General features: G+C 42.9%; 1 protein-coding gene across 2 annotated transcripts in view; it reads left to right on the forward strand.

Annotated features, from left to right (window-relative positions):
• Window positions 1–23,224, forward strand: part of ctnna2 (catenin (cadherin-associated protein), alpha 2) — a 212,535-nt gene that overhangs the window by 90,001 nt on the left and 99,310 nt on the right. The window contains exon 8 of one of the 2 annotated variants that reach the window (XM_055512097.1): window positions 5,253–5,426. The exons of the other annotated variant lie outside the window; for it this stretch is intronic. Within the exon in view, the coding sequence (XP_055368072.1) occupies window positions 5,253–5,318 (66 nt within the window). The 3' untranslated portion in view covers window positions 5,319–5,426. Of the gene's footprint in view, window positions 1–5,252; window positions 5,427–23,224 lie in introns of those variants that run through there. 2 annotated transcript variants of the gene reach the window in all.

The following is a 23,224-nucleotide window of genomic DNA, read 5'->3' on the forward strand; positions in this document are numbered from 1 at the left end:
CCCCTGCTCGGGTGGGGCGCTGCCTGCCCTAGCGGTCCGACGCCCTCTGGTAACTGCTCGGGCCTGTTGCAGGGGGGGTTGGCGGACTACTCAGGCTAGAACCTTCATTGGGCCCTGGGCGGAAGCTGGCCCTCAATGCACAACCGCAGAGTATATGTGTGGGTTTGAGTGTCACACTACACGGGGCGAGCATGGGCATACTTGAGCGAGAGAATGGGTTAAGTGTGAAAGAAGGGTGAGGATGGCTCTGGCTGTGCTGCGTGTGGCGCCTGGGCAGTAGTACTGCGGTCCCTGGGTCTCGGCTGTCCCTTCGTGGCTGGGGGTTGTGGGGGGTGGTGGGATAGGTAGCAGAGCCAGTCGGGAACCTGGCTCTGCGGACCCTGGAGCTCTGCTTCCCAACTACATTTCTCCGCATTCATCCACTTAGGTCTGCAAGGGGCGTCCTGCTGATGGAGGGACCAGGGCTACTGGGAAGTGGTTCCGTCCCTTCCAAGTGGGATGCTCTGCAGTTTTAATTGCATTAGTCATACACACTTGTCCAGGAATCTGGGGGCTCCTTCCGGGGGGGCCAGTAGACTTCCCATTGATGGCTTTGTCTGCTGGACCCCCCGGAGAATTGGGTATCTCCCAAAGTTCCTCATACTTAGCTACATACACATACATTTAGGGCCGGGGGTGGGCTCTTTCACTGGGGCCTGGGGCTGAGGCCAGTTGTGGCCTCGGCCACTGGCCCTGATGGAGAGATCACCACCCCAGTTTTAACTGCAAAAAGACATTTAGGGCGCGGGGGGGGCACTGTCCGGGGGACACACCGTCAGCCAGCGGTTGTGCTCCTGGAGGTGTCACCCACCTTCAGTGCACTTTAGTTCCACACACTCACGTCCAAGCTGGGTTGCAGGGTTCTGGGGTGCCTTTTTCTGCTGCCCTCTGCCCCCTCCGGGTTGGGGGGGTTGGTCGGGGCTCGGGAGGAGCTGCGGTCCCTGCCTGGGGCCACATGGACGGCAGGCCGGAGACCTACCCTCCCCACGAATGTGATCAAGCGAATGGTGTGGGTGGGAGAATGTATCTGAGAGTGCATTGGTTCACGTATGATTGACTAGTTTGTTATGAGAGAGTCTATGGTGTGTGTGTGTGTTGATGTGATGATGTGTGTTGCACATGTGGGTGGGTGTATGCATCTGTGTTTGTGTGAGTTGGTATGCGTGTGGTGCGGTTGAAGTGTGGGGGGTCCGGTTTTTTCGCCCGGGGTACGATGATCGTCTGCCTGGGTGGTCTCTTTTCTGCTGACCCCACCAATTGCTGGCCTTGTGCTGCAGGCCGCTGTAGCGCCAGGGGATGAGGTCGGGCCGATGGGGTAGGCCCCGCTCCGCCCGTGTGGGGGTGGTGGACTGGGGGCGGGCCCCACTCTGGGCGCGGGGGCATCTTCTGGCGGGCTCCCTACGGACCGTGGGTCCTCGGGCTCTACTCTTTCAGGCCGACCCTCCCGCCGGGGGGAGTGTTTGCCCCTGGTTCTCATGGGGCGGACAGCGTTGACCCCCGGTGGCCCACTCTGGCCTCGGGTGCTGTCTCTGTGGCTGCTGCAGCTCTGCCTGGGGGGCTCTGTGTGGGCGGCTTGGGTCGCAACACCTGCCCTCCTGGAACTGAAGGTGTGTGTGCTCCCTGGCTGCTAGGATTCCTTCCTCTGCTTGCTGGATGGGCGTAGTGGCGGAGCCCCTCACATCACCCTGGCTTCCACAAGTGGCATTGTTCATGCACCAACGTCTGCCTCACCCTTTGGGTGAATAATGTTAAGCTACAGCCTTACTAACCTTGTAGTGGGACACTTTCCAAATCCAACTGTAAGTATTATTGATACTTATCACTACCAACATGAATAATGTGTGAATATGGAATTTGTGGTGTTGTATGTCATGACTTTTATTAAGTAGTATGGGATATGTATAATAATGCACATATGTATGTATATTGTATGTATTCGTTTGTATTAGTATGTGCACATACCTTAGCACTATTATTGGTATTAGTATTAATCTCCAAGGTAAACCACAGCACAAAAATTGTTTAGTTATGAATGTGTTAGCCTAAGGTACATCCATGCTTCTTATTTATTTTATTTATTTTATTTTTTTTTTTTGCTCCGATTGTTTACTTAACAGATTTGCTTGGTTTCAGCAGCTGGTTGCACCCCTTACCCCCCCTCCCCCCCCACCCTCCCGCATACACACCCTAAAGCAGAAACCTAACCTGTCCACCAACACAGCAACATCACACACATTTTGGATTAGCTAAATAAACCATTAAATAAACCATAAATCAGGAAGAGTATATATATTCTATATATACTCTTCTTGTTAAAGCAAAGCTGTCCATCACAATATGGCATTCAGCGTAATATATGCTGCTTGCTTAACTGCTGGACAGTTAGTAGTAAGTACTAACCACCGTAGCTACCTGATAAGGTTCCATTTTCTAACCACTGTGTCATTACAGATGGAGGACAGACATTATTCCCATTAATTCAGTGACTGATATTTGGTAGGCAAGTCAGTCCATATTATTTTGGACTGCAAACATTCTACAATGACATAATTTGTTTCCTAATGATGATTACGTGACTATTAGTAACTGTCTCCAGCTACGGTTGCTCAGGCTCTCCTCCTGTCTGGCCTGTAGAGATTGGATGATAGTGGATCATCAATTAAAGGTGATTTCTGTGTTACAGTACCTTCTCCCAAACCCACAAAGAATAACAGCCATCTAGTATTGTACCGTATGATACGGTAAAATACACTACACATCTAGTCTTTAGTTGACTATACCTATTGGATACACCTACATTTTTGATAAAATTAATATTATTTATTATTATATTATTATTTTATTAAAATAAAATTAACATATACAGTATCTAATGAATTCCAGCTATTATCCAGCTATGTTCACGTGAACAAAAGTCATTATTTCAAATACACATTTTCTGAACTTAATAATATCAAAAATCTGTTTCCAGCCAGTCATCTGGGTGTTTTTGTTACCATAGATTGCTCTGCAGTGATGGACTCAATGCAGACTGTCAGATGTGTTCTGGTTATACACAGGGCTGATTTGCTGAACAGTCACTTGTGTTTAGCTGGGTACAGCAAATTGGGAGATTGAAGCAAACAGTCTGTCTTACAACTAAATTGATTTTATGCATGTTTTTTTATTTTTTTGTTTTTGTTTTTTCTCCACTGTTTGTGATTGTTTTTCATCAATCGGCCTTTTGTGTCAGATTGACAGGCTACTGCTAGTCCTAGTAGTGGATAACTACCTTATAGTAATGGTGATATGCAATTCCTGGTGGCTATTATAGTGCAACAGCCATGGACCTTTGTACTTTCACAAACAGTTTTACCAACTGATTTACATTTTTGTTACAAAACAATGTATAGTTTTCGTTCTGTCTGTGTGTTTGTCTACTGTATGTCTGTCTGTCTGTCTGTTTTTCTTTCCTGTGTCTTTCTTTCTTTCTTTGCACTGGGGTCAAACAGAAGATTGTATCAGCATGCTTCATGGCACTGAGGATTTAGACACTATTTGATTCAGGAGACTGCTATAGGATCAATTTCAGCCTGGACGGCTCACTGCTTGAGTAGCTGCTGTCTTCTGCCAGTTCAGGGTTCTGACCTGGATTATAATGCTCAATCAATGGGACTTGGGGGATGGAGATTTTGCCCAAGCAAGCAACATAAATGAAATTGAACATAAACTGTAGACTTGTGTGCCGTCTAATGCTCTAATCTGCCAAGATTGATTAAATAATCACAAATGATTTCTAATGGTGTACACTGGTTAGACATATGCCACTGTATTTTATTGTGCCCATACTGCAATGTATGAGGATGCATGTCTTCTTATTTCCCCATTGGAATTTTGGGATTTGTTGTTTGTCGATGCACATTCTCTCCCATACTGTACCGCTATATAACAATGAGGCGCATTAACAGCCACAACAGGAAACGGGTGGATCCTGAAACCATATGTCAGTGTGACAAAATATGTTGTTTGATGCATCCAGGGGTCTGTTTGATGCATCTGTCTCTTTGCCACTCTGTCTGTCTGAGTAGTAATAGATGATTGATACTTATGAAGTAATGGAATAATACAGTAAATTAGCATTTCAGGAATTCCCTATTGCCCTTTTGTATCTAGACATTCGAAGAAGGTGTCAATGAACCATTGGCCTGTATGAAGATGTGGCTACAAGCCCCCCCTTACAGGGTGAGCTGTTTTCGGGGTGTGTTGCTTGGTATGCAAATGATAAAGCAAAATCAGACCTCAGCTTTGTGATTATAGTAAAAGGAGGTAGATGAAATACTTTGTTTAATATAATAAACAAAGCAACACACATTCCATGTTTTTTGAAGTAGTTGTTTTTTTAAAGTAAATATTAATTTAATGCTAAGAGCAAAATAATTGTAGTGAATCACTCCAACACCTCCAGTTTAAGTCTCACTGGAGTTTTTAGTCAGGCCCTCTCTCTCCCACATTTCCTGTCTGCTTCCTCCTTACCTGCCTTCAAATGAAGGCAGAAATCAACTGAAACAACCCCGTAAACAAATACCAGTTGTTATTGCTGCTACACATCATGTAATTCATGGTAATATTTTATAGAGAGTCTTTGTGCAGTATTATAGCCTACTGCTGTCATGCTATCATAAGCATCGGGAGCCCTGCCAGTCACACGCGGGATCTCTGGAAGAGATCAGAGGGTTCAGGTAGTGTCGAGTGCATGTGGATGGATGGGTGCTTTGAGGCAGACAGCCATGCTTTATTGCTCCTTGGTGTCGGAGTGGCAGTGCCAGAGTGAAGTGTGTTGACACACTAATGATTACTCAGAGACGCTGATGCAACCTCTAACAGCAGGCACACTTGCTTCACGGATGCCCATTAATAGAAACACAAAAAAAACATAACCCCCACAAACTCTGACTAATGTCTTTCCACAGTAGGTGAAATTGATGCAGGAACAGAGTTTGGAATAGGTTAAAATGGTTAAATAAGTACAGAAAGGATTCAAATCAACCAAGGTGAAATGTTTACTGTGGTGAAAGATGAATGCACCTGTAGAATATTCATAAAACGGGCACTTTAGATGTCAAAGGAAAACAAAAATGCTGGAAGCACTTCTAGGCAACCAAGCCATTGATTGTTTCAGGTGCCTTTTTGCTACTGTTAAACTTTCCCATCACATATCCCGTCTCTTTAAATAGGACAGAAAGGAAGAAAGCAACAGAAGGAGAGGGAGGTTCAAGGACGGGAAGGGGAAATGTGATTGATCTAAAGGGAGATGTGTCTGGCCAGGCTCTCAACTTTCCCCCCTACCAATGCTGTTACACCCCATAGATCCAGCCGTTCTACCTAAGTCAGGGTGATGGAGGACCTTGTCTGCCTCTGTGCTGCAATGAAAAAGGGGTTTGGGGGGTGGGGGGTTGCAATTGTACAGGCAGTTCTGGACAAGTCTGGGACTTGGCCGGCACACAGTAACCAGAGTTGAGGTTTCAGGGCCAAGTCTAATAATATCAGACTTTGACTTTATATTAAAAGCATTACAATCCAATGTAGTCTCCCTAAATAATTGAAAGAATCCTGCTGACCAAAATAAAATGTATAATAAAATATACCACATAAAGCACAATATTCAAGTCATTATTAATCTCTTATTTAAGCTTGTCAATTCTGACCTGTGTAATATCAGTTGCATTATTCTGATGCAAAGAAAATACATTTTAGGTTTAAAGGAAGTACAGTAATAACTTACCGAATTTCACTACACTACTTGGTTTGTAGCTTTTTAAATGCACAAGCTTACGTGTCCACCAATACATATCTGCAACACCTTTATTCTAAATGGCTCTGCAGTCACCCCCAACCTTTACATACAGTACTGTACACATCAGGGGTTCAAACAGAATCCTTTCCTGCTAGTTGATGGCTGGTGTAGCAATGAGTAGGGTGAGCAGGTGAATGGCTGCAGTGGGGGCGTGTGACTTAGTAACTCAGAATGAATGTGGCACTTTTGCTCTTCATGGGGTGAGACTGCATTGTGATGTCCAAGACCCCCCTGAATGACTTTGGGGAGGCCTCATAATGTGAGTAATTAGCAGGAGAAGGTGTTCTGAGATTTAATGGCTGCCATGTGAAACAACGGGAAATAGGAGGTCACCAAAGAGGATCACATGCTAGAAGCAGAAGCGGTAATTGGAAATGTGAGAGAAGAGAATAAAAGACATTCTGTAAAGTGTAAAAGATCAGATGAGGACACTTGTTAGTGGTTTATAGGAACAGGACCTCCTTGTCCATGGGATGAGATGGTTCAGTGTGGACCTGGACTCATTCCAGTCTGCATCCTGGACCTCCTTGAAGGAGAAGGGTACTCCTGGCCAACCCGTGGACAACTTTGGCTGCAGCAGAGTATAACCCAGGCAACAGGCTACTGTAGCTACCATGTGTATTAAGATTTAAGTCATAATAAATAATAGATTAGATCAGAACTGTTTGCTATTGATTTTAAAGCACCACAGATTGCATGTAATAGATCAGTGCACACATCTGAAAAGTCACTTTTTACTGTTTTTGCAGTAAGTAGCCTACTTAAACACATGAAGTATCTGCAACTACAAAATTATGTAACTTCAAAACACTATCTAGGTGCTGTATTATCTCATGCACTTCTAAATCTAAAACATCAACCATCGCATTATTCATGAACACTGTAAAAATACAGCAAAGAGGCTTATATAAATAAGAGTTATAGCTATGTTACAATTACTATAAGATTGTATAAATGCTCACTTAATTGTTATGCACTATACATTAGTGGTGGTACTGTACATCACAGTGTAGTTTATTTGATGGAAAACGTTACATGATAAATGCTGAAGCATCTTTCTTTTATTTCCTGATAAGTAGAATGTTTTGCTTTGTACTGTAAATGTGGCCTTTACTGCATGCGTGAAGTGTTCTCTGTATTTCAGAAGGCTTTTCAAATGTGTGGCTTTGCTCACTCCTCTATTACACCACTCATCTTCTCTGTCCACAATGTGTACACAAGGAGAGGAGAAGGAAAAAGTTTGATGGTCTCCTCCCCCAAAACCAAATGTAGGCAGAAGGATTAGAACAGAAGACGTAGGGGACAAATGGTGAAGACTCCCTCATATCCAACATCTTCCTTTTGTGGATGTCCTTACAGCGTCCTATATCTAGAGAATCAACCAATGAAAAATCTAAACAACTGTGTCTGGAGCCTTTCTAGGGCTCAACCCCCATGAACCAACCTTAGCAAGCAGCAGTGCTCCAGCAGTCCACAGCAGGGCTGGAACAATCACCACACTATCTCCAGACCAACACTGCAGGTACTGTTCTCCCTAAACATTGCAGATTACAATGAATAGTAATCTTGCTTTTCATCAACACACCTGCGAGAAACTAAAAAGAGACCCAGCTGACATTAAAAGAAGAAGCTCTTATGTTTTCCACTTAGCAATGGAAAACATCATTGACTAGAAGACTAACCAGTGTTTGTTTCCTTTACACATTTTCTTGGATTCTCAAGAAAGGAGCCTATTTGTGATGCATTACCAGAAATATTGACTCTTACAGTAACAACAAAACTGGAAACTCCAATCAGTTCAAAGAAGAGAGCACACTCTCCATCACACCATCACTAACGTACAAATGGAGGAGGCTCATAAAGAATTTTACTAAACAGCACACACAGACTCATCAGTGCAAAAGATCTCCTAGCCGCTTGAGGAGCATGCTAGTGATCACAGTCCAAATCAGTGAAGAGTCCAGCTATTTCATGAGAGGACGCCAGCACAGGATTCAAGTTGTTTTTGTGGCTTCTTTTGTTGGACATATTGTAGAACACTCATTGGAGCACATTTTTGCACAGAAATAACAAGTGGCAAGGGAAGTGATAAATGTGCAAATGAATAACCCCTCCCTCCAAAGAGGTGGAGGTCTGAGACATAACTTTTCTCTAATTTATTATGCTGCCTTTTCATCTATCCCCAGAAAAACCAAGGCCACTTCATACATTCTCCTAGAAGGCCACACTTAACAACCCATTGTAATGGGGTAGGAGGAGCTGTTAGAGATGAGGATGTTGCATCTACTGTACCTTGTACCCCTTCTCTCATTGAACTGTAGTAACAAGCTTGTTTAGGACCGTGTGAAATGAATTCATCATGTGGGATAAAAATCTGATCTCCAAGTAACATATATAAGATTGAAAAATTGTATAAATTTTTTATACTAAATATTTGAAACCCTTCTTTCTGTCAGGGAGAGACCATCTGATTAAACGAGAAATCCGTATGTGTTTTTGTCTGTCCATCAGGGCTCAATTGTGTCTGTAGATGTTAACAGGACAATAGGTTTAAGGACCAGGGATGGTTTGGAAAGTGCAGCTTTGCCGAGGCCACTGACGTATTCAGTGCTCGGTGCTCCCTGATCATGGGCAAGGATGTACACGCTCTTTTTCTACAACAAGACATTTGGGAAAGGAAGGAACACCTCTGTGCTTTCCCTGCAGCTTTACACATCCTCTGTTATTGGATGGTGAACATTACAGCTGAAAGCATATGCCGTCCCACTGCTAACAAGCCATAAATGATGTCTCTGGCAACGGCACAGAAAGAGGTGTTTAGAAGCAGAAATGTTCTAATTTGCACAGGTCCCCTGCAGGAGCTTTAGGGCATCCCATAGTGTGGTGTATGAATCTCATCTGTCCATAACTAATGATGACTAAGGCGTTGATAATATATTGTAGACCAGTATACTGGCTACTGTAGTCTAATATTGTCTATGGTCATTTTTACTCTCAGCATTCATGACAAACCTTCCCTCAACATCAAAACTATCAGATAGCTGTTCATTAATCATTAATAAATTATGATTGTGTTTAGGGTGCATCATTAGCTTTTAAATCATTTAAATCAATCAAAAGTATTCAGGATACTTCTCAGCATATTCAAATTCTTATGTTTTCAGTTGATCTGCCTGTATTATGCAAGAGCTGTTATTCAAGGGTTTCACCATGTTCATCATAAGCATATGTTGTGCAATCTTAGAACACAGTAGTCCACAATCTTCCACTACCACCTGATGTATGGATTTCCAAGTGAGAGGCAAGTGGGTCCAAAGAGCAATCTGGATGGGCAGATTGTGGAGCTTGGGTGGTTCAGATTGGCACGGCACCCCCCTCCCATCCCACCATCCCCCGCAACACTGCCAGATTTTCCCCTTCGAGCTTCCTCAAGCACGCAGATTTGGGAGGCTTTTGTTTACGCAACACGCCCCGTGAATATGAATATGAACGTCATTATCTGCTGACATGAGGACACAAGGCAGATTAAAATACGATTATCGGGCTAGTCGTTACAGTTTGAGGCAAGAGATTTAGACTAGACTAAAGATGAGAGAGTTGAAATTTGCATCCAGCTGTGCTCTTTGTTTACATGGCTCAGGGTGTCACGGGTGTAGTTAGGGTTCGTGTACATCGGTTGTTTGTTAGTCTCAATAATTGCCACCGTCCTCTATGTTTATGAATGCTGTAATGACATAATGACGAGGTCTTTCCATCCCCCCAACGTGATGTAGAGACACATCGGAATGAGAGTTAGTAAATAAGCCAAAGATTTCATTCCTCTGGTTGTGATCAGAACATGTAATACATAACCCACAACGCAGCCTTTTAATAGGATTCTTATATTATATAAGCCATACAGTATGTCCTTGGCTCCTTGAGTCTACGCAGCACACTGATAAAATATGAGTCTCTTATACCCTGAGTGTTTTAAATATTAATTGTTAAAAAACAGCTCCTACAGTAGATTTCTTTTCCCGTAGCGTTAAGAATGAGTTGAAGCTATCACTTTTCTGCTTTGCCTCTTTCATACTGTACCATTTTCCAGCTCAACATTGTCATGTACACCATCAGGCCTGGCACCGACAGACAGGTGACAAAGGTAATCTGGAGCCTTTGACAGGGTGTCAGCAGCGTAGGCAAAGCTTTTTAAACATAGCCCGTCTAAGTTAATGGCACACTCTGAAGGGAGAAAATGGATAGCCGGGATCTGACAGCCTAAAGCGCGGGGACACACAAGTCATTATGCAGTTCTGACTTGGTTTGTTCTGACACGGAGCACAGCAGGTATCTGAGATACTGCTCCTCTGACAGATGCCATGAACCAAATGCTTTCATGCTCATTTCATAAAACCACAGTCTGCACAGAAGTGATGAATACTGCTAAGTCTAGAAAACGACATCTTGTGAATGTTTCTGCTGGTCAATCTGCAGAAATATACACTGCATTTAGTCAGACACGGTTTCTCTTTGTTAGTACAGTACTCCCTGCAGTTTGTGGGGAAAGCGTGTGTGCACGTAGGTGTGATCTAGCAGTGATAGCCCTCACATCCGTACCAATTTTCATACCCGGTTAGAACAAGCAGATGCAAAGCAGTGTGACTCTGGCCCTCAGGCTTTCTGTGTATGTGTTTATTTGTCCACGTCCATTTCACCTGTTACTGGCAGGCGGGGAGGGTAATTACTGGTGTGGAACAACAGGAGAGGAAACCAATTTAAGAGCGGGCACCGGCGAGGTGTGAGGCCGGCCCCGAGAGGCTCCGGCTCCTCACCTGTTCCATTTATGCCCAGAAGAGAAGAGGGTCCACTGGGGCTGGTCACAGCAGGGGGATTAGACACAGCGTTTGGACACACACACACACACACACACACACACACACACACACACACACACACACACACACACACACACACACACACACACACACACACACACACACACACACACACACACACACACACACACTTACTGTTCTTCTCTTCATCTCCTCCTTTACAAATCAAATCAATAGAAAATACAGGGGGGACAAAAAAAATGCACTGAATCTATAAAATGAATTTGTGGTCAAGCCATGTATTGCATAGCATTATTCTAACATTGGAGGCCGATGGGATTTCACAGGTACAGTAGGTTTACAGTAGTTGCAGACATGCGTTTTATTTTACATACAGGAAATGAGGGCGTTGACTCTTTTTAAACTGAAGCCATACATTTTGTACAGGTATGTGCCTGTGTTGCTCATAGGAGAAATAAAGCACACACAGATACTGTACCAACTTAAACCTAGAGAATAGGATTTAGGAAGAAACACTCTAACATAGTTGTAACAACCTTCCTCAGACGCTAAGGGCAAAGTCATGAAAATTGTCAGATTCTTTAAGTCCCTCCGGAGGGTCAGGTGCAAGACAGAAACTCCTGGAGTCCTGGAAAACTGATTCCAGCACCCACTGTGAAAGCCAATCACCTTCCTTCCACTTCTTTCACACCCCCTGTAACTGTAAGTTGTATCTTATCTGGGCAAACTTCGGAAAACTGTGATCGAGGTAGTTTTTCGATTTCTTTTAAAAGTTATTGGGAGGATTTATGAACTACTGTAGACCAAAATAAATTCCTTAATATTCCTTTTGAAAAAGCGCCCAAAGGAGAGAAACCGTTGTGACGTCCTCTCTGCTACTGCCATTACACTACAGGCCATTACATGTAGGCACGTATAGCCGTGCATAAATATAGTTGGAACATAAAAGGTTTATGTCTATGAAGTCAGAGTGGGTTTTCCTCAGAGAAGCTCAGCCTGGAGGCATGACTATAGGAGTAACTAAGAGGGCATTACGCTGGCATAATCATTTCAGGAGCATTCCGTGAACGCTGATATAAATCATAATTAAGCACGCTTTTCTCTCAATATAAAGTTGATTCTGCTCTCAGCTGTTATTGGCTCAAGGCGCACACTCTGCCTCAAAGCGTGCACACAATGGATCCCACATTTAACAGTGTACTTCTATTCTTCAACAAATTTCATAAATTTCCATAATCTGCCAAATCCAGCAAACGCCCAGTTCCACGGAGGATTAGTTTGATGAGTGTGAGTACACAGCCTATAGCGAAAGTTCATGTTCAAAGGAGCAGCGCTTGATGAGGACGAGGGGCTTTCACACACTATCCCGAAAGAAAGGAGCGCTACAGTACAGGGCGCTCGTGTGTTGTTTTGCTTGGATGTGCACTGATCATACATACAGTAGTGTGTGTTTACTTCACAGTGCGCTGTGGGAAGAAGAACTTGTTAAACACTGACATTTGCATAAAACAAAACATTGAAGTGAATGAGTTTTCAGTTTGAAACACACTGATTTCACTTCAAAGTCGCCACTGGGTTGTTTTCCATGTACAGCAACATCGCCAAACTGTGTCCGTGTCCCCTCTGTTTGCGACTCGCAACAGCGGTACACACATGACTATTGGGCTCATAAGTACTGCTTCATGCAGCCTCTTCCATGCTCCACTTGTCCTGAAGTGTCCAGTCTTTTCCTTTCACCTCTGCACCACAATCAGAGTCTGGATAGAAGAATCAGAGCAGTCTGCAGAGTGCTGACTCAGCCAGCTGTTGTGCTTGTTTATACTATGTCTGCATGTGTAACCTTTCATACTGTGTGTCCTTTCTATCTAACTTTCACAGAAAATTATATCTTAAATGTCATTTCTTATTACCAACTCTTAAATGAACTGTTTTCCCATCATTGCTTCTGTGTCTGTTACGATTGTCAGACAATTTGTCAAAGTTGCACATGCTCAGCAGGTCCGCATGGTTTAGCCTCGCGTCCTGATTGGAATTGACTCTTGTCCCCTCCCTGACTATACCAATACTTCTGCCTTAATTGCAGTAATATATTGGTGTGTCATGGTAATAGCATTACATTTGACTACCAAATGGCCTCAGAGCCCGCACTCATTCATATTCTCTGATATCCCCATAGTGACATTAATCAATCAGCTGATCTATACTCATCCACCCTCTGTGGCGCTGGAGTCCCCGCCTGTCTGTTATTCTCCCTCGAATTCTGTTCTTTCCTTCGTGAACTGTTCTTCTCTCCCATCTTCTGTTATATCTAAAATACAATCCATGTTGATTCTTGGTCATTTGCCTAAGCTGCATGCCTGTTTTTATGAATATGTGGAGCCAAACTCAAATAAATCCACATGGGAGAAGAACTCTGGAATAATAGCATTTAGTGTACCATTTTACTGTGTCCAGACTCTGTGTATTTTTATTTATAGTACAGGTTTTGTACAGGTTTTTATCTCATGTCATCACATACGTCAGTGTTTGTATTTGTACTTAACAAACACATATTAGCTGTAATTAGATTGTTGCCACTATCTCTTTCACAATTCTCTTAAACCATTCGATTGGTATTTTTTTCTCCTTCAATCCCAGATTTGTACCACGGTTTACCACAGCATAAAGATCCATATGTGACAGCTGATGTTACAGTACATACTGTAAAACCCAATGATGACACATGCATTACTTATGCTTGCTTTGGCTGTGAATCAAAACATTTTTTGTAATTAAGTAGTAGGTGGTTAGCAATTTTTTGTTACCTTATGTTCTATGTTTCTGCAAAACAGCAGAAATGCAGAACCAGCAGAGGGGATCGTTCAGCAGAATAAACGGGCCGAGCCAGATCCACAGTATACTCATGGAAAGCGATTAGCAGGCAGGTGTGAATGAGTGAGCGGAGAGTGCCGGCGGAGAATGAAAGCGAGGCTTGCTGCGGCACGCTGCTTGTTGCCGCACGGCTCCCTCTTTAATCATTTCTTTTTCGCGGAGCTGGCCTTGGGCTCCGTGTGATATGCTCACCTTTGCGCGAGCAGGTCACCCAGACAGAACACCAACCTCCGATGAAAGCTAGGCTCAGGGGTGACATTAGCATTCGCAGCATATACGTAGCGAATAGAACTATTTTGTTTGACCTGTCATCTTGCTGCCATTGAAAGACATGTTAATGAAGTTGTGTTCTGTCAGCGGATCCTGTCACTTCCAATACTTTTCCGGTTCAAAAGTGTCTTTCATGGTGTTTGTTACATTTATTTGGTGCGAATAGCATCCAGCATGTGTTTTGATTTCTTTTCTATGCTCCATTTCACGGTTAGAAACACATGTTTGAAGCTGACACAATGATTTTAGGGGGTTTCAGCCGCAGTTTTTTTCTCATGACACCTCACTTGACACATAGAGCCTCTGTGTTTCAAATCTTTCTTCATAAAATTGCAACAAAGCAAGGAAGAGCAAGAATTGCACATACGCACTGTCAGCTAGAATTCAGCAGAAAGGTGAATTATGAGTGGGAATGAGTGCACGTCTGGAATGTAAAAGCCCTACTTAAAAGCAGGGTTGACAGCAGGTCTTAAAGATGTGAAGACAAGAGGAGAGGAAAAGGTCTTTAACTGGATTCTATTGCACTTTTTGTCTTTTAACACCATCACCTTTTTCAACCTCGGTGCATGTATCATTCTGAGGCTGCTGGGGCAAAGTAACAACAGTGTGTTTGTGTTGTGCTTTTATGAATTTGCTAGAGTCTAAAAACAAAACTATGCCGTGATCACAAACACATGCTTTGTTCTGTTCAAATAATTGAGTGATGTGGAGGTGAGTCAAAGTAAACCAGATGGTTTTGTTGCAAAAATGAAACAATGTTTCTCTGGGAAACTTGACACGCTTATGACTAAAAACTGTTCTCTAACCGCAAAGTGCTTTTACTGCACCGCAATCGAAGTCCACACACACATCTCGCATTATATAAAGCACTTCCTTCATTCAAAACAAATGTTGCATCACAAGAGTTGGAAGGTTTTTCATCAAAATCTGAAAAATTGTCTTGAGTCTAAAAGCGCATTTCAAAAACAAGTGGAGACCAAAGTGATGTAAAACCATAGACAATACAGAACAAGAGGCACGAGTAAAGTACAGTAAACATGTCTGAGTCCGATTTAACAGCCACAGAGGTAAAGGATTTTCATCTAGCCTTGACATTGTCAAGTGAAATGTCATTCAGTACAGTACATACTGTAAACGATTAAGAAAAAACAAAATGACATTGAAAAGGAAGTAAATGTAGCAGTTTGTGTTTGAATTGTTTAAATTATACTCATCACTTCTTGTTTAAATTATACTCATCACTTCTTTCCCAGCGATGCTACTGTATCTGATATGTAAATCTCAGCATTAAAACATAAATCTATTGTTCTCTGTCTGATCTAAGTCTACGTTATGCTGTGTGGCTCATCGCTGACAGCAACAGCACCGTGGCACTAAAATCTGATCAGTAATAGAGACTGTGTGGGTGAGATTTAGTGGCTCATCCCATGTTTGTGGAGTTGTTTTTAACTTCAATCTGCCTGGGTTGCAGTAAACACATTTTTTGTTCCACATAAAACAGGGCATGCTTAGGACAACTCCTATTAATAATTTCATAGTTACCCCATGTGATTCACAGATAAAGGGTGTCTAATCATTTTTCACATTATGCTAATACCATGCAGCACATTATGGGAGAGTGATAAAATTCCTGGTAAGCCTTGCTAATCCGCCCTAGTGCTAAAATAATGATTGCTTTTTGTCTGCTGTTCAGAAAGCGGTCCGCACCATGTGGGTCATGCGACGCCTGAAAAATCTGTATCAGCATGCTTCATTTTAATACCCCCGCCCCCCCCCCTCTCGCTCGCCCGCTCTGTATCTTGCAACAAAGCCCATTTGTGACCATAAGTGAGCCCTCGGCATCTTTATCAGCAGACGTGCGCTTCCGTACACACAGACACGTTGTCGTCCACACACCTACGAGTACGTGCGCGCCGCCGTTCCTTTGACTGTCACCAGACGAGTCTGCGGCGCGGCCGCGCGTATCACATGCAGGGGAGCAGATTTAACAGTCCTCATATGGTAATTTGTTTGTCTGCCAGCAGACAGCACGCTGCAGCAAGTAATAAAAGTTGACAGAGACCCAGGGGCTTGGGTCCTGCTGCAACCCATCACCAACACAATGGCTGCCGTTGTGTTGGCTTGATTGTGCTTCTCAACGACCACTTCTGCACCATCGCGCGTGTATTACATGAGGAGTTGTGAAGTAACGCTGATTTGCTGATTTTCTTTTTTATTTATTTATTTTTGCGTAACACATAAATAAACAGGCAAAAGAGATTAATGTTAGCACTACTATACAGGATTTATCTATATTTTTCTATTTCTATTTATCTATTTCTATATTTCAACCTTCCTACTTACTGTAAATACATTGTAACAGATTACATATTAGATGCTTAGGATATAATCACTTAGGATATGAGCATATATTGTAAGAAAATGCTTCATAATGCAGTCGTCTTTATCACTTCCATCATACGTGGTGGTAAAGTTGTAGAATGAAATAAATGTAAGCGTCTATAAAAGTGCTGAAATGTTTATGCTGATACATAATAAATTTGTGTTTTCAAAGAAATAAGAGTGTGTAGCCTTGATATACGCTAAGTCTCCTTGAACACGAGATCAAAGCGGCGATGTTTCAAAGGCAGTGGGGGATATAATCTTAATGTAAAATGGTGTTTGTGTACAAATCTGTTCTTGTGTGTGGGTCCAGTAAATACAGGGTTAGGGCTGATTATAGTTTCCTTCCACGGATGCAGTCGATATTATGTATTTCCTAATCCAGCTAAGTGCATAATTCAGAAATAGATCTTTCCACACTTTAAACTGCCCTCATCATTTTCAGCTCTGTGGACATCTAACACTGCAGTGTTGTGCAACAGCCTGTGCACCAATGGATGTCTTTGGTTTGATCAAACATGAGACAGCACATTATAGATTGGGCCTTGCTCTGATTTAATGTGTGTGGAGGCTTAGCTGTATCTCGCCGTAAGTGGGCTGCACCGTGGGCCAGGACCACAGGCGTCAGCAGGAATCGAGGCCCCGCAGAGAAACAGGAAGGGACCGAGAAACGGAGGCCACGTGCCAACTGGGGAGGCTCAGGGGCACAGACGGCTTCAGCGGAGAATGGAAGTGCTCATGTGAGCGGTGTCGGGCTGTACGGCGGTTGGAAATAACCCCTTGATTGTATGGGATCTGTATGAATGGAAGCGCAACGCGCACGCTATAGTGTGACTGAGCAGAAAGGGGGAATCGAGCAAACCGGAGCGCGGAGCAGCGTGGCCCCAGCTGCTGGTCCTTTGCCATTGGTCAGCTCGCTGCCAGCTGCTCGGCTGGCGCGCTCCCGGGGCACAGAGCAGAGATGTGTGTTTGTCGTATGGAGGAGGGAGGCTCCTTCAGTGACCCTTCAGATGGTGCGCAGGAAGCGGACGTGCTGTAGCTCGAGTTCGGCCATGTGGCGGCAGTCCCTGTGTAATTAAACATGCATTTGTGGGCATTTTCGCTCTACCCTGATAAAAGATTACTTTACTTTTAATCATAGTTGCCCCAACAGGACCCCTCAGAAGGCTCTGGAGAGGGTGATGTAGAGTGCCATTCGAATGAGGAGCTAAATTAGAGTTTGCAGTGGGCCTGAAAGCTTAGCTGTCCCATGTGAGCTGAAGTCTGAGCCCAGCCAGGCCTTAATTATCCTTCACCTACTCGTGGTGGTGCACGACTAAAAACCATATTGCCGTAAATGACTGTGTATTGTTTTCCATCTGTCCTGCACAGAGATTGAATTATCGTTTTATTGATATCTGCTTGTATCTCCCTGGCTCAAACACTTAGGACATTTAAAGAACACACATCTCTCAAAGCCTTTGAGTGAAGCATGGTAGAGGTTGTATTGCATTGTTAATCATATAACGGCGTGCACTGGCAGCTCTTTGCTACAGTCCCAGGTTCCACTAGTTGGAGAATTCATACAGAACGCATGATGTCTGCTCCCTCTCCTCTAAAAGCAATGTTGATTTAAGCCAGTGTGAGATAAAATACAAACTAGAAATCCTTGGAGAGAAAGTCTTTAACTTGAGAGGCAGGTGTGAATTAAGTAGAGCCTTCAACTCACCCTGCTATTAACATTTCCCTATGCCAGAACTCATGGGTCTGACATGTAGTATTGGAACTGTCTGACTATTACAGATACAGTAGATATCTGTAATAGTCAGACCTCAGGACCTAGCGATTAGCTGTGTGCTGACCAGTCTAAGCAAAGGGGTAAAACCGAATGATGGGCTCCGTCCACGTCATCCTCCTTGTTTTAAATCCTCACCTCTGTCCACCCTGGTGGCGAACGGCAACAAGTCAGAGTTTAATAAACTCTCCCCATGGAGTGGCATGGCTGCTATCAACATGCCATCGCCGTGGCCCCCACCCAGGCCAGATGGAAGATAGGAAATGTAATTTTTAGCAAAGACACAAGAGTCAGTGCTGCGTATTTGCCCTAAATTATTTCTGTTTTATCTGCACTTGTCCTGTCCTTGTCATTGTTGGCATTGTTAGATCTATACAGACTGGGGGAGATTGTGTGTGTGTGTGACATATGAAGGTACTGTATGTGTGTAAGCACAGTCAGGTGCAGGATCCCGGCCTTCCTTATTTATGTTGGGGACTGTCAGTGCATTTGAGCCGGGTTGACAGTCCAGTTTATCTTCCTTTTGGCGTTATTTACTGTATCTGCTATTCAGCGCTGACTTTCTGCACAGCAACACGGCAAATGATATGACGAGACACCTTTTCTTTCACTTGTGCTCCTCTCCACTTTAGACAAAGGCTCATATAGAATAAAATCACAAACAGGAAGGATGGCAATGAACATAATTAGGAAAACGATTTGTCTCTCTCTCTCTTCCTTTTTTTCTGCCTGTCTCTCTATCTCTCTGTTTCTCTGTCTCTCTCTCGCTCATCATCTAATAACTCTAAAATCAAATTGCATTACGCTTCACTTTACTGGTCATTTGCTACCTTCGAGACTGCGTTTTCCACTGGCCAAAGGAGAAAATGGTTAATGACCCATGATGTATTAATTGAATCACTCCACTGTGGCCAAATCATTCTGACAATGTGACCACAAAACTCCATAATTGCTCAGAATGGCATCCTTAATTCTTTTAAGTGTTGCTGGTCCTTCTTGGAGGCTGGGAGAGGCTGGGGGAGCTGGTCATGCTGACGGGTGTAAACTGCAGGCTTTTGTCATTTCAGTCACACAAACTACTACCATAATAATAAAAATATATAGATAAGATCATAATAGACATTGTAGAAGGTTTTTGGCTGATGTTTTCATTCAAGAATTCAAGTCATAAGACTGACGATCGTTAACATACTGTACACGTTCCCTTTATTCTGCCTGATGTCTCAAACCTGAGGACATTCCTCCGTATGCAGCTTTTTGGTCAGTCTTTATAAGGGAAAATAAACCTTTATTTGTCCCACGGGGGGGAAATTTCAATGTTACAGCAGTAAAGACGGACAGAGTAAAGACAGACTGCAGCATGTAACAATTTAACAATATTAAAAAAGTTTAACAATATAGGTCTACAATAGAGGCAAATTTCTAATGCTTTTACTCTTGTCCAGTTTGTGACTTAAAATATATTTAATTTTTTTGTATTGAGAAAGTCAAAAAGGCTTGTTCCAAACAAGTTCCTATTAGTACATTTGACCAACTCCGATCCTTTAAAACAATGCTAGGGTGCAGTGACTGTCACACTGTTGGAATTACAGATGACCTTTAGTGCTTACCATGTTTTAGGTAAAACCTGGAATCTGCTGTCAAATTCTAGGCCTAGGATTGTCTTTGTTTGAGCTGTGCAGTAGTGCTGTATAATAACCGTCAGAAATGAGTTAATGACAGTTTGGCACTTTGGTTCACATTTGATTTTACAGGCTTAACTTGGAGCCTGGCAGAGTCAGTGTTTGTTTACATGTTAAGTTAAAAGTGTCAGCTCCATTGAAGATGTGCACAGAGGGCATGTTGGGGACAGGCCAGTGAGCTGTCTATCTTTTGTCAACCACAAAAGGCTGTAGGCCACAAATCACTATCAGAGACAGAGGTAAATGATGTATTCGCCACGCACGCACACGCGCACACACACGTGCACACACACGCAAATCAGTCCCACGCTCCAGGGCTAAAATGTTATCAAGTACGATTCTGTATTCAAGTCACTGGATGCAAATTGTAGTCCGCAAAGAACGACAAAGATAAATATAACTCAGAACAAAATTCAAAAGCAAACCTAAGATAACACAGCCATGACGTGAATGTCTTTCAAAATAAAGACAATGATAACAGATGGAGAGCAAGTCGAGATCTGATATAATTTCCCTTCACCTCAATAAATACAAAAAAGATGAATGTTTGCTACAAAAGTGTTTATTCTGTAACTGAGTTGGCTTCAGGGATTTAAAAAGGTAAAAATGTTGTAACTTATTGGTGTCTAGGGTCATGGAACTACAGTTACTCAATATTAGATGCAGTAGACCTAGAGCAGTGGTATTGATTGTTTTTAACCCTGAGTATTATGCATATATTACAGTAGTGGACCACAGAAGCAACACCATAATGTTTACATTACACAATAGATACAATCAAATAAAGTTGAATAAAGTGACCCAAAATTTTAAATTACAATTTGCAGTCTTTTATACTGTTTTCTAAATTTATGGTTTTAGCTGTGAGTTGTTGAACTTTTAAACAAGGTTATATCACAGTCACAGTAATGAAAAGCTCTCCCCACCCACACATTTAATAGATGTGGATGCAATGATTAGGAACCAATAAAGTTTTATGGACTTGCATGTTGCCGGGGCTGGTTAGTGGGTCTTTTTGGAAACGCGATCCCATATATTTTAACAAGCTCATTATAACACAGAAATGAGCTTTTCTCGCATAGAGGTGTCGGAAGAAGGAGGGCACATGTTGTCAACAGTGTCGCCCGCCGCAGTCACTCAGATACGGGCCGCTGTTTGGTTGTGTTACCTAATTCACTATTTGACAACAGTGATTAAAACTTCTTACTAAACTTATAGTGGCTCTGACAAAGTCTGGATCTCAAGCTTTTTGGGAGACCATGGAAAGCTTTTTTTTTATGGTAATGTGTATGCGGGATGTTTACGGCTTCCTTGGAGGGGCCCGTGGTTTATTGCCTTAGACTTCAGATGCCATAGAGCATAAATATGACTGTGCAAATCATTGTGTTGCATTGTGGGGGTCTGATTTTTCATCCTTTACAGTACCTTTGTACCAGTCTCACTTTTTCTATTTGTCAGCCTTGTTCAGTGTGTTGTGCCTGCTTAGTGTATAAGCGGCGAATAGGAAATATTGGAGATTTAGAGCTCCCGCTGTCCTGGAGGTCCAGTATTCCATTTGGAGCCAAAGCTGCCCTTGAACTGAAGACCTCCTAATTGTTTATGTATGCACTTGTTTTGACTCTGATTATTCAACTGGAGAGATTTGGGAAGACCTCAACCTCCCAAGCAGTAATGCACAAAACTTAAATGAGTATCCCTGTTTGTGCCATTTCCAGGTTAATAGAAGACAGTGTAAAGTAGAAGACATGCATTTGCCCTCCCTCACATACTGAGGTTGTTTGAAAGCTTCTGTGTTTGTGTGTTTCACCAGTTAGTGGGAATATTTCCTGATGACAGACAGGGTGATGTTAACACCAACGTCACAACCCATCCCCATAAAAACACACAGACGTTGATTGATGGCCCTCTTGGTTTGTGGGTTTGCGTAGATGGGCCTCCATCTGTCTCAGGATCCTTGTTGCCTCCACAGTGATCCTCAAAGGATGGTGATACAACAATTATCATTTGTTAATGTCAAAAAATTTTGGCTGTTTTTTAGGCTTTAAACTCTCAATTCCACTTTTTCCTGCAAAGGATCCTCTTCACGATTTTGTCATAATGTGACATTCACTCTCTCTGTCATTCATACCTGATTTTTCTCATGTAATTAGCAAATGCCAGTGCCATGAGTCACAGACCGTCTGAGCTGGCAGTATCATAATAAATATTATCTGATCTTTGTCCTTTTGTAATATTCACCATTTAAATACTATCTTTAAGGCTTCCAAGTTTACTCACTGAACCTGGTCTAGACAGCAAGAAGTCTTTGTTCCACATCAGGCCATTATCATGAATCTATGGGGATTAGGTTAGAGGCTCCACTGGCCTTTCCGTCAGTCAATCACTCAGTTGAAGGTCAGGCCACTGCAATTCACTTTTAAAAGAAATAGGAATAAGGTTCATATAAGACATACATGCAAAGATTCCAAACGTGTCAACGTTACAAATGTTCCAAATTCACCTTAAACTATAGTGGAAGACTGACTGTAAGCCTTAAGCCCTAAGCCTCCAGCTCATATCCAGTAAAACTGTCAACCACAATAATGGTGTTGGACATGTGGAGGTGCTGTACGTTATATCCCAAAATAAATGCCCCCAAACAGTTGCAGTAAGAACTGAGAGGTTGCCACCACAGTTGAGCCCACCGGGAAAAACATCCTGCTGTTTGTTGACTTACCTCTGACTTAAGTCTGATGCTGCACAGCGTCTTATAGACAGCTTTGTTTTCAAAGAATATAAAGAAAGGAAGATCTACATCATGTTCCATCTCTAGCGACTCAGGCCGCTATGAATGATGCATGTGTGTACAGACTTATTGAATAAACTGAAGCTCAGAGTAGATAACAGTCCCTGCACTGCACAGTCTATCTGTTGCTATGGTTATGAGGAGTGAGGATAGGGGATCTTTGTCTTTGTTTCATTGTTTTGTATTTAACCTGCTCTTTATCCAGAGCTCTACACACCAACGACTGCAGGTGGCTCTATGAGCAGCGAGCATGTGCATTCAGAAAAGTCATCTAGCCTTACTTTTGACCTGTTATAGCAGGTCCTAAAGGCCTGAGGTGTAGGTGCTGTTTTTTCGGGGACATTGCGTTGATGTGAGTATGATGGGGGTTCATGGAGCAGAAGTTGAACAGGGCACAGGTGGACTGGTACATACTGTATCGCAACAGCTCCTAGACTAGACCCACACTAATACACTTAAGTATGTTTATGTATGAAAGACGACCGGCTGGTGAAAGGCAATATTGCTGAAATTGTAGGAGATGCAATTTCATGACTTCTTTCCTCTAGGAGTGGTAAGAAGTAATAAACCTGGCATTAAGTGAATTCTGCCCCTATAACTTGTAACGTGAAACCACGAGTAGCATTAAAGGTTTCCTAGTCTGTGAGCGCCTGCATTGGAGAGGGACACTACACAGAGCCTCGCTGCTGAGAACTGGTGTCAAGAGAACCCATAGCTCGAATGATGAATCGTTCTTTTAACCGTGACCGATGC

The sequence above is a fragment of the Betta splendens genome, chromosome 1, assembly GCF_900634795.4.
Source record: "Betta splendens chromosome 1, fBetSpl5.4, whole genome shotgun sequence".
Lineage (NCBI taxonomy): Eukaryota > Metazoa > Chordata > Actinopteri > Anabantiformes > Osphronemidae > Betta > Betta splendens.